Source organism: Micrasema longulum, unplaced genomic scaffold (assembly GCF_059751315.1).
Source record: "Micrasema longulum isolate JH-2025_06_02 unplaced genomic scaffold, ASM5975131v1 h1tg000604l, whole genome shotgun sequence".
NCBI lineage: Eukaryota > Metazoa > Arthropoda > Insecta > Trichoptera > Brachycentridae > Micrasema > Micrasema longulum.
In genome coordinates this window covers 154,589-167,211 of record NW_028277800.1, presented here as the reverse complement: position 1 = coordinate 167,211, position 12,623 = coordinate 154,589, and the positions used below count along the sequence as shown (strand labels likewise).

Here is a 12,623-nt window from a genome sequence, read left to right as displayed (position 1 = left end):
CAAATCCAGTCGATTCTTCTAAACACCAAAACCCTAGACTGTAAAGCTATTTTAAGCACAAGGTGAACTCACTGGACTCATTAATTTGGCTTAACTTAATAAGCCAAACTTAAATGAATTCAAATACGAAAATACAATCAAACGATTAGCATTTCGCTTCAATTTTCATGGACCGAAATATATATATATATATATTTTAACGACTATAGGAAAATTATGGCCAGTAAGTAAAACACAAAGTTAAATAAGCATGTTTATTTAACAGCTATAACATTTAAAAAAAACATAAAAGTAGATTGTACAGAAATAAAAATCGTATCAATTATGGGATTATATTAATCAATAAAAAAATATACATTGCAAGCATATTATACCTAGAAATGTCTGTTTTATTGGTGTGTAAAGTTAGCAGTTTTGCTAAACTTTTTTGAAGACTATACAATAATATTCGTACGTCTGATCCATATATTTTAGTAATTACAACTATAAATGTGGCAATGCAGTACCTCGGTACCTACGAAATTAGAAAAAAATACTACCTGTTTCCATTTTGCATTGTTATTTACAAGGACATAATTAATTTATTATTATTGTTAAATATGTGCAACATTTTGATTTGTGATTTCCTAACTTTCTTTTATTGAAAATTATTTGAATTATTATGTCTTCAGTGTAAACAATTATTTTGGTGTGTGCGTGGGTGTCCTATAATGCAAAAAAATAGTCCGTATACCTTGTAGGTACAAACTGTTTATTTACCTAATAAAACAACAACAAAAAATACATCAAATTTAACTGTATTCTTTAAAAAAAAAAACGAGAAAAATCAAACATATAGTATATTTCAAGATTATGTTCATCTTCTTTTGAAATTTACCGCAGACCTAGATTATGAAATTATTATTTCAACACTCGTAGTTTTTTCATCGATCTTTGTATGTTGTAATGAATATAGGCCTGTTAGAAACATTCAATCGATTTTAATCAAAAGTTAAGGAAATATTCGAAAGCACAATAAAAATAATCTGCTGAAAGTTAAACCACGAAACTCTCATAAAAGCGCTAACAGCTGGATCTGGATGTTTCTCGTATAAATATTTACTAATTTAGATACTTTTATTCTTCTTTAGTTTTAAGTTTTAATGTACTTTTCGAACTTATGCACTTATGTGTATACATTTTACCACGCGTTCTTTTAAATTATTAATGAAAAAAATAGAATCAAACAAATAAAAATAATGATTTAAACGTTCAGCAACCTAAACTATTAATTTAGTGGAACATTTTAACAGTTTAAAAACCTGTATTCCGTTTCGAAAACTTAAGAATATCGCCTAAATTTATTTGTCTAGTGAAAATATTTCATTATTATTTAAACGATATATTATGTGATACTGTGTGTGGATGCGTATCGGGTTAGTATTAAACATCAGAATTACGATTTAAAAATGAAAACAAATATAAAAATAGATAACAAAAGAAAATAGTTTTCCGGAGAAGGTATTGCGAAGTATTGTCTTACGTTCTGACGTCAATACACAAGCAACGGTATCCGCAATGGATCCCTGCACATCAATTTCCATACCGAGGCTTCATCATCTACTGGTTACCAGCTACTGGGTACTAGGTACGCATACCGGCCACCACCTCTTTATGGGCATCACATCCCATTTCTGACGCCCGTAATCGGACGGTAAACCTTTATAGACCTCTGAATACACTGCTGGCCGAAAGTAAGTAAATATATTAATGTTTTTTTTTACAGCTTATCGCTACGTAATTTAAGTTTTTTCGACTTTAAGCGATGAATACGGATAACAAAATATTTCTTTACTTTGTTTACATAGGTTAAGTCCGGATATTGAATTGTTGTTATTACTCTTAATGCCAATCTCTATGTTCCTAGGGGCACTTTTAGTTAGCCTGTCGATTTGCTATAAAAATATGATAATATTGATGTTTTTTGTTAATATTTCATGATAAAACTCCATAATTAATGAATATGATAAAATTATAAATAAACTTATCAATGAAACTTCTTGGTTTAGTTTTACTTTTTATTATTTTGACCAACGAGCGCTTTTGCCTAAGTAGGCATCTTCAAGACTGGTGAATTGTTTACAAAATTTACAGTTTTTATGCTATTATTAACATATTTTGGAGATAAGATCAAATAACTATTTTAACAGTGGACAGAAACATAAATATTTACAACTAGTTTGTTAAACAGTTCATTTTTGGGAGTTTTTGGACCGAAATTGGGATTAAGATTTTATTATTTAAAAGGTGGGAAAAGAACACTGACGTCTTGAAGATGCCTACTTAGGTGAAAGAGCTCGTTGGTCAAAATAATAAAAAGTAAAACCAAACCAAGAAGTTTCATTGATAAGTTTATTTATCTTTTTATCATAATCATAAAAAGATGATTTTTCTATGTGAACCTAAAGATTAATCTTAACTAACGATGAAGATTCTGTTGAAGCAGACAAAGCTAGGGGACCAATACATTTGGAATTTTTATGTGAAATATTAAATATACCTAGATTCCCAGGTATGTGTATACTTATTTATAAAATAAATAAATGCATGGAAACGTGAAAGAATTAGTCTTTCTTGTGTCATATGACATGACATTGAATCCTATTTTTTTAGATGTTTCTCAGCGTTATTTTGCTAGGAATGTTTCAAACCAAAAAACATATTTACACCAATATTTTATTTTTTATCTTTAATGTTTTTTAATGGTTATATTTAATTATTATAATATTACGTCTGTCGAAATGTACAGAAAAACAATCTAGTCCGTACATTTGGTCTATACTGCATGTACAGGCGCCCGTTTTCAGCCAAATCGCCTTTAGACTCTAGAGAAGCCAACGGATATTGGATGTTACTTTGTTTTTATTATTCCATATGCATGAATATATGGTACGGCTCCATATTGATTGGCCCCTCTCCATTTAGAGACAAAGACATAATTTTTATAATACACGTGTGTGTGCAGTTATAAAAGCATTGTAACTTAAAAATTAAATATTATGCATAGGTAACTAATTATTTACGTAAGTACCTACTTTTTAATAAATAATTAAAAGCTTAAGGTATATTATCTGAACGTCTTTGATAAAAAATGTCTTTAAATGTACAGGAAAACTAAATATTACGTAGAGGTACATTACATACAGGCCACATTACATACAGGATACAGGGGATAAATTAATGTTAAAAATCAGAATTATCGATAAAATTAGGAATGAAATAAATGTGTTTGGTATTTTTATTTAAAATATTTCAATATCAATCAAATTTCAAATAAAAAGATAATTCAACATATTTATTTGGAGGCAGGAAATTCATTCATTTGGGAATGAATCAGACAGTTTATTAGCACGTTAATGGGGCGAAACTTATTATATCTAGCTATGTATATATTAGCTAATCATGAAGATATAAAGAAATTATTATATTATTATTTATATATTAAAAATTACACTTGTTCATATTTATTAACTTATTAAATTTTTTAGGCTGCGCCCGTTTTAAGTCATATTAACTAACAAGAATAAAAAATACAAAGTAAAATAAATTAAATTATAACAACATGTGATGCAATAAAATGATAACCTGGAAAAATAAAGCATTACTAATAAAGCATAAAATAAAAAATAATAACATTCTAAAGAAGATAACATAGAAAATAATCGCGTATAAATATTAAACTTATACAAATTTAGTTATAAACGTTATCTTCACTTATTAAAATACAAACTAATAGAATCATTGAAATCGATAGAAAATAATACAAAAACATAAATGAAATGATGATGGAGATATGGTTTATAGATTTACAAATTAAAGTCATCAATAAAATGCCAAATAAAAGTGAAAACTAAATTAAATAATACAAAAGTAAATAGTGAAAATACATCAAGTTATCATGATATATAATAAGCAAATAAAAGAAAATTAGATATTTTAATGATTGATGGTTCTAAAGAGACGAGTAATTATTAAACGAGTAATATTTTAAATAAAATTAGGTGCTTATAAAGCTAGTTATAAATAAAATAAATATTCATGCTAGAAATGAACTCCATAGTTTTACATGTTGACCTTTTCCAAATTATAAAGATAAAACAATAATTTTCTTTACATATATTTTGAGTTTTTGTACTTATATTTCTCGGTGGAATTGCATTTTTGTTTTAATAATAAAAATACGTAAACAGTTTAATTCCACTTTTATTTATAATTTTCCACTTTAACTTATCCTGGCCACCAGTAAAAATTATAAATTAATGCGGAATTAAAATTATGATTTATGTACACAGTCTCTTACTCAGTTATTCTGCACAAAATAAAATGATATAAATTTTATAATAATTATGTATAAGACCGTATAGTATGGTTTGCATATCAAATTTGTAAATAAAACAAAAAAAATAATGTATGAATTTTAACTTGAAAACACCCGAAAGCTAAATGAATGTTTCCTCAAATTTCCTCGAATTATCCACGGTTTTACGAAATAATCCAATTTTCTTAAAATCAATTTCTGTCTTGCAAGAAATTATTTCTGCTTTATTTATGCATGTATACAATAATGAACGCTTCCTACAAGTCGGAATAAATATTTATAAATAATTGATCACTCTGGTAAATTAAATTTTGTGGAAAACTTGAATGCTCTTATTTCCCTAAAAACTATTTGAAAAGCAGTAGTGTGTAAATGTAATATGTAATGCATTGTAAAATGAAACTAAGTTGTATCATACAGAAATACAAGTCCTTCTACAAACGATAAAATTCACGTTGCTCGGCGTAAAGCCTAAAAATACTCTATTTTATGGCCAAACGATAAAGCAGTGTTTTTTAAGCCACCTTTTGCTTTTTCACATAACGTATACAATAAGTTCTTTGTTCTTACTAACTTTGGTATTCTCAAGAAAACACCTCAATAAATATACAAATATTTTAAAGTAGTGTATTTATTTATTCATTTCGTTTTTTGTCCACATAATAAACAATGATTAATAATAATAAAAATTACATGACCTCACTAGGGTTACCCGTGTTGAGGACACTTAACAATATACTTTTTCTTAAAAATATTTTTACATGTGAAAATATACAAAGAAGACTTAATATACAGAGATAATTAACAAAACGTTCAGACAGTTTTATATACTACGTATTTATGTTTATATTTCATTTATGTATGCCTATGTTATATATAATAAAAATTGTACAAAAAAAGAACAAGAACATAACATAAACTATACATTTGTGGATCAGTTGATTCAATATTGGTTTGGGCGAATGAGCCAATTCATTTTACTTCTACCCAGCTTCACTATTCATTTTTTATAGCCTATTTGAACATTTTCTCGTTACTAATTGTTTTAATAGACAGTGGAAGTATGTTATAGATTTTAATTGCATAATACTTCAAATGCCTTTGTCCGAAAGTGGTATTCGTTTGTATTTGTTTAAGTTGTCTTTGTGTCAAGGATCTAGTGATTATATTATTTGTATGTGTTGTATTGTTGGGGTTATGTCTTTCATTTGAGTGAGAATAGTTTTTGAATCTGTAAGCGAGTATTACCGCGAGTAATAATAATAATAATTATGGATAACTTATATAGCGCCATTTTCGTAATATAATACCTCAAGGGCACTTTACAAAGTGATTATATAAAGATATAAATTTAATTTTAACTTTTTAATTTAAGAAAAATAATGTACATACTTTTTCATATTACTTTTCCACCACATGCTAAGAATTTATTCGAATGATTTAGAGAACAAGTGGGTTTTAAGTTTCTTCCGAAACATCACTTCACTCTCACAGTTTCGCTGGGAGAGCATTCCATGCCGTAGGGCCTGCGACCGCAAATGTACGTTCGCCGAATTTAGTGCGCTGTTTGCGTAGAGGTATAATAACTTTTCCTTCCGACGCAGATGTAGAATATTTAAGCGTGAGTAGTCTCAAATATAACTACTATCTACTGTCAAGGAATCTGTATAGAGTAAAGCATTTCCTGCAATAATTATATTATTATGTAGATCAATATTACTGATTGGATTGCTTTTTATTTTTTACTGTGGAAATCATATAGTCTTTAACAAAAAAATACAAGATGTAATTGAAAAAAATAATACCCATTACAAATTTCTTATTTATATTTATGTTTTTTTTATTTTTAAGGAATAATCCCCGCTTAGCCTCTAATTAGAGGCTTGTCAGCAGGTGGGATAGAGGGGATATGGAAGGAGGTTATGAAAAATACACCGGATACATAAGTCGATAGTCTAAGAAAACTTAATAAATATAAAGTTTACAAATATAGATTCTAAATCCGAATGGCCAAATGCGTAGGTATACCTATTTTTATATTCGTGGTAGTGCTTATCTATTTATTCCCACCTTTTAAGTTACCCGTTATAGTCGTTATCTAATAATTGATCACATTGGCCAATCCTTTACCTATGCATTATTTTGGCTTGGTCCATGAAGATCTGTATGCGTGCATTTACAGTGAGCCCAATTTGGATTACCCGGTATACTTGTGACATATTGATTGCCTTAAATATGATTAATATTCATGAATTAATGGTCCGATTATCATCATTGATTGACATTGAAATGAAATTGAAGTAATACGTATTATAGTAGTGGCAATGGTTGGGTCTTATATAAAACTAATGTAATATTGTTTACTATCCAAATAATAATTATGATTAACCTACTGTAAAATTAATCTGAGTCGTAATAAACATTTACCAATTTAACTATTTGAATATCCATATTGTTACGTGGTGAATGTTACATTGTGTAAAGTGATCACCGATCACTCAAACCGGGCAATGATACGTCATAAGCCTTGTAAATGCCTAGACTTCCGCATTCCCCTAATTCCTTTAAAAAACATAATTTCTGTTGAAGTACCCATCGATGTATACAAAACGATTGTACTTCCGTTGTAGTGATGCAGATTTAGAAGCAGCAGGTCCGAGGTTAAGATCCCGCTTTACCACAACTTGTTTCCCATTTTGTAACACGGCTGTCTACGACTAAATTGAATGGGACCAAAACTGAAATATTCGCGTAATTCAAATATTTCCAAATATAAAATTATTTTTAAAAAGTAAGATCATTATCGTTTCCTTATCTGCAAATAGGGCACTACATTGATACCCCAACTGTGGCAAATTATCTAGATCTTCTTTGTTACACGGAAGGTGAGGTTATCAGTCTTACACTTCAGGTGTCCAGGAACAGCAGAGTAGTCACCTTTAAAACAAACAAATCACGTCCACCCTGCCAGGAATCGAACCCAGGATGGAAGATGAACGCGCCAACCACTGCACTACGACGCGGACATACCTCCAGTCGATATCCTTCATCAAGTCGAAAACACTCGTCCAGGGCCCCGATTACAATGGGAAGTTAACAGAGTTATCTTCGATTGTCTATAAAGAAAAACCGATATTTGTGTACGAAAATTAGTATACTTGAATGAAAATTTAAAAAATATCTTAGTCGGTAACCTATAATTAAACATGTTTAGAAGAAAAAAATGTATGCATATTCTGCTTTTCATACAGAAAACTTAATTTTGCTTTGTAGATAAAATTGAAGACAAATGTTAACTTCCCACTGTAATCGCTCAGGGACACAGATAGCCAGGAGGATTAAGAATACAGTTAATAAATTATTTAAAAAAAACGTATTATCACAAGTATTTCCTTTTGTAAAAAAGATTTAAAAAAAATAAATTATCGTGTGGAATTCGACAAACAAAAGTGTCACTTAATTTTAACACGCTTCCTTTCTCCATAATTGGACAGTTAGATGCAAATGGTGGATGCGCGTGCAGTAGGAACATATAGTGTCCTTGATTCCTTATTAGATGAAGTTACACCGTTATTATATTACTACATGGGACAGGTACAACGTTACTATGTAATAATAATATGCATGCTCTGCGGTCTGCGGTTACTGCGGAGAATGGAGAAAGATGCGCGCCTTTATGCAAAATAGACACATGCCATCTTATATAGGTCACAACTGCACACTTGATAACTCTAGTCGAGAAAGAGGAAGTTCAGTGGTTTGAAAAAAATTTTTTATTGGACTAGCAAATTAAGCCAAAAAAACTATTTTATTTTTATACAACGTATTATCATCGCTATGGTTTTATAAAGTTTTGAAATTACCCGCCCGTGACGCCACTAGTTGTCATCGGTGAGTTGTTCTGACATTTAAAAAGTGAACCCCATACCTATGAAAACACGCTAAACATGGCTTCCTGGAAACCGAAAGCATATCAAAACCCAAAATTGATTGGCTATTCTAAATGGCTGTTCACTAGAACTTGTGACATTTTAAAGTACCTAGTTCATTTTAATTGATGTTCTCATTCATTTTCAAGAAACTTCGCGTATAATTAAATGCTTTAATTTTTACCGCGCGTAAAAAAACATTTTTAAATCCAATATCCCGTAGCACTGAACTTTCTCATTACAGCAAATGAATAATATAACTAAATTGTTTTTACATGAAAATAATTTATTCGTTTATTTTTTAAAAGGCTCATCCCATTAGCAAAGTATAAAAAATCACCCTTTTGAAAACACAGAAAAAAATTATGCAATTATTAATTTTTGACCTGCATAATTAAAAGCAAGTGGGAGTGTATGGCAGCCAGATAGAATGGATCGTTTTTTTTATAAATAAATTAAGGGGTATAATAGTAATAATAATTATGGATAACTTATATAGCGCCATTTTCTTAATGTTAAATATATCAAGGCATGTTAAATATATCAACACACGAAAAAAATTATTATAATTTGAACAAGAACGATATAGGAAAGAGTGTTGTGTATAGTTAGTGCTACAGACTGGCAGATGGAATAAATACCTACTGACAGAATGCATTAAGTCAACAGTATAAAAATATTTAAAAAAATATTTTTATGTACAAGTGCAAGATGTTGATTTCAAATTTTATGCTATGCCTAGAACAAAGATTATTCTTTCCAAGCTTAAAAAAAAATGTGGGAGAAATAGTGCGATGAAAAAGTAAAAGATCTTTAAATGCGATTATCTCGTAACTTGTTATAATGACTTAATGCATTATGTCAGTAAAACCTCGATATATATGGTAAAAAAAATATTGCGTTCTAATTTATTCAATTAATTCAATTTTGGGTGCATTTTCAATATAAAAAATGGTGATCAAGTTGTGGCAAAGCGGGGTCCGTACTTCCTACCACCTCTGCACGAGTTGCGACGCTCCTTTTTTTGTACAGCGCACTGTGTAACATTCACCATTCTGCCTATTTATAAAAATTGAAAAGGTGTTTTCAGGCGTTGCCAAGTAGGTGCAATGATTCAGCCAGATGAATCACATCTACATAAAGAAAGGTTCCAGCTCTTTTACTTCACAAAAATCAACAGAGTTGAGGAAATGTGTATGTTTAAACATAGGCAAAATGGTGAATGTTACACGCTGTGTAAAGTGGCCACTTAATCCAGCCAATGGCAGATCATAAGCCATGTAAATGCCTAGACTTCCAAGGTGGCCTCTCAGAAATGTTTTCATTCGTTGCGATAAATATCTAGAAAATAGAAATCTAGCTTGTCTACAAACATTTGGACATACTCAATCACTTAACTTCTCTTGCTGTATTCACAAATACGTATATATATTTTTAAAACATAAATGAAATATTTCAAGATATTTAATAATCTTAAATATATATCCAAAATGGATCATGTACGGTTTAGAGTTTAGATTGCATAAATATATCTATATTTGTATATATTTTTACTTACGGGTTAATAAAAATAATCGTTTTAATGATTTATTTTCCAAAAATACAAAAATATTGGAATAAACTTGCAAGTCACAGGCACCATAAACTATTCAACAGAAATAAAGTGTTATATTCAAGCTAGGTTCAATGGCACATCATAAAACATAAAACAGACGTGTGCGTTATTAGCTATAAGGGACTTCCTAATCAAACATTAGATAAACATCCCAAGTCTTTATTTAATATTCCGTAAGATATCTCTCACCCATAGCCATGGTTGTATCCGGCTGGTAGCTTTATGCTTCCGGTACCCGAAGATGGTTTCAGCGACGTGACAGGCCTGTCTTATTATTCTCCCATTCTCCTTTTATACCCTCGGCTATTATTTTACGTCGCACGTGTTCACAATCTACACCCTCGCGCCTTGCTTCGCCTACACGGCACAGAAGTTTGTAAACAAAACTCGATGCGCAAACTTCACACACGCTAACAGATAGCGTAAACATAAAAGTTTGTTTATCACATCGCGAGATATATTTTTTATTGTCAATTCTAAAAAAATATTAACGTTTCAGAAAAAAAACCGAAGGAAGAAACGAAGATTCTTGTCATTCGACGCGTGCCACAAAAAAAAAGACAATTGAATATAAACTTTCGTGCTTTTGTTTTTCGAATTTACCGTTCAAAAATGCGCGCGGTTCGCGAATGCGCAATGCAGTAAATTTTGGAGTAAGTACCGCGCGGGGGCGGAGGTGTTTCCCGCCGTGGAGTTTGGTTGCGCGAGCCGTAAGCTACTGAACGGTACAAGACGAAGCACACATGTGTGTTGTGATGGCGTACGGCCGTATGGGGCGGTGCGTAGTGTATCCGCTCCCTTCCATAAAGATTGTGTAAATCTGGCGGAGAGATAAAGGTGTCTCCGACGTCAGCCGTCAGCCGTCAACGCTTCCCTATTTCTATTCCCTGCATCCCTTCCCCGCACCCGCACTATGGCTCCTCCGACATCCGAATATCCGACCGTTCAATTAATGTTATCTCTTGACAGTAATTATGCAATTACACGCTCACAATTAAGTACGTGTATTAATTTGCGATGCTTATAATATTCCAATATACGCATCACGAATCTCATTTTGCTATTAATGTGTATACTCATAAAACAAAAGTAGCACGAATTTGAACACAATATTAAAATAAAAGTTAACTCGCAAATCACGAATGAACAAAAATACAATAAATAAACATAATTATCCAATAGTTGAAAGACATGTGCTAATTTATTCTGCAAATTATTATGAAACTTAACAATTAGCACATTGCACCTTTTTTTTCTGTAGCTCGATCATGTGTTACAGGAAAGTAAGATGATCAATCTTACGCTGCAGGTACAGTGAAATGTTGCAGTGTAAAACCATAATATAAACAAATTTTGACCCTCCCAGGAATCGAACCCAGAATCTCAATCATGATAGACGAACACGCTAACCTCTACATTGCGAGGCGGACTTTTATCCACTCAATTGCCTTTTTCAGGATTTTTACCTGAGAGTATATAGTCATTGAGTCGAAAACACTCGTCCAGGATTCTGTTTCTATTTCACACATTTAACTGTATTCTTCATCCACCCGGACACAGACAATCCGTACGGTGAACATAAAATGTGGATTGAAGAGGACATGCAGTGCTAGACAATTTTGATAAATAGATACTAAAACATTGTTTCCTCTCACTCTCTCGCAAACGACTCGCCGATACTGTGCGAAAAAGACAAATGGACGTCGGACTGATTATGCCTAACTAAAATCGACGCTTCGCTGTCCCGTTTTCGGCACTTTAAAACTGGACCGGTTTTAAAAAAAAAAATTAGAATGAGTATCAGAATGAAATTTTCTACGTCGGTTCCTTTTCCGTTTTCTAAAATTATTTATCATATTTGTATACCGTACGTCTGAAGATGGCAGATAAAACTGGGCGCTTTTATGGGTTTTTGGATGATCCTATAGTCCTTAAAATATAGCTAAAAAAGTGACGACATAACTTTGTAGTAACGTCTAAGGAGTTATTTATATTGACACACGAAAAATCATTCGTATCTGGCGTGTTAATTATTTTTTTTAATACAATGCTTGACACATAAATCAACATTGATATATAAAATCAGCTTTAAAACTAAAAAAAATAAAATAAACCTAAGTATTAACGACGTTCTTACAAGGTAACATCATTTTGCAAAAACGTTAGAGATGGGACAAATTGATCAATGTAAACCGATCGAATAAAAAAATGGTTCATTTGATGTTGTTCATGAAAAAAGTATAAATGTCTTATTTTTGGTGAATAATTGTGTTGAACACACTATAATAGGCTTGTTTTTGCGTTTTTTATACCCATTTTTGGAAACAGAGTTTCATGATTGCATGAAATAACTAATAAAATCGATTTGATCAGCGATCAGTAATTTCCCAACACTAATGAATTTAGTTTGACAGCTGTCATTCTAATCAAGCTATATTTTAAGGACTATAGCTCCCAGAAGTAGCTATCAATCAATAAAGCAAAATCGATAGACACACCAATGGTAAATATCTATAATGGGGAATAAAGTCACACCGAGTTACCTCTTAAATCAAAATAATATAACGAAAAAAAAATGTTTGTGAGGACTTGGATGTTTATTATTTTTGCGCCTAGAATTCAATAAACTGCAATTTAGTTAGCAAGCAAATTACGCGAATTACATATTATTTATGTAGGTACTATTGGATATCACATTTTCTGGCTAGATTCCAAAAAAATA

The 12,623-nt window shown here is 31.0% G+C and overlaps 1 protein-coding gene across 1 annotated transcript in view; it reads right to left on the bottom strand.

Annotated features, from left to right (window-relative positions):
* Positions 1 to 10,789, bottom strand: part of stumps (DBB domain-containing protein stumps) — an 87,032-nt gene extending 76,243 nt beyond the window's left edge. The window contains exon 1 of the mRNA XM_088228702.1: positions 10,091 to 10,789. Within this exon, the coding sequence (XP_088084828.1) occupies positions 10,091 to 10,100 (10 nt within the window). The 5' untranslated portion in view covers positions 10,101 to 10,789. The remainder of the gene's footprint in view (positions 1 to 10,090) is intronic.
* Positions 10,790 to 12,623: the final 1,834 nt, after the last annotated feature.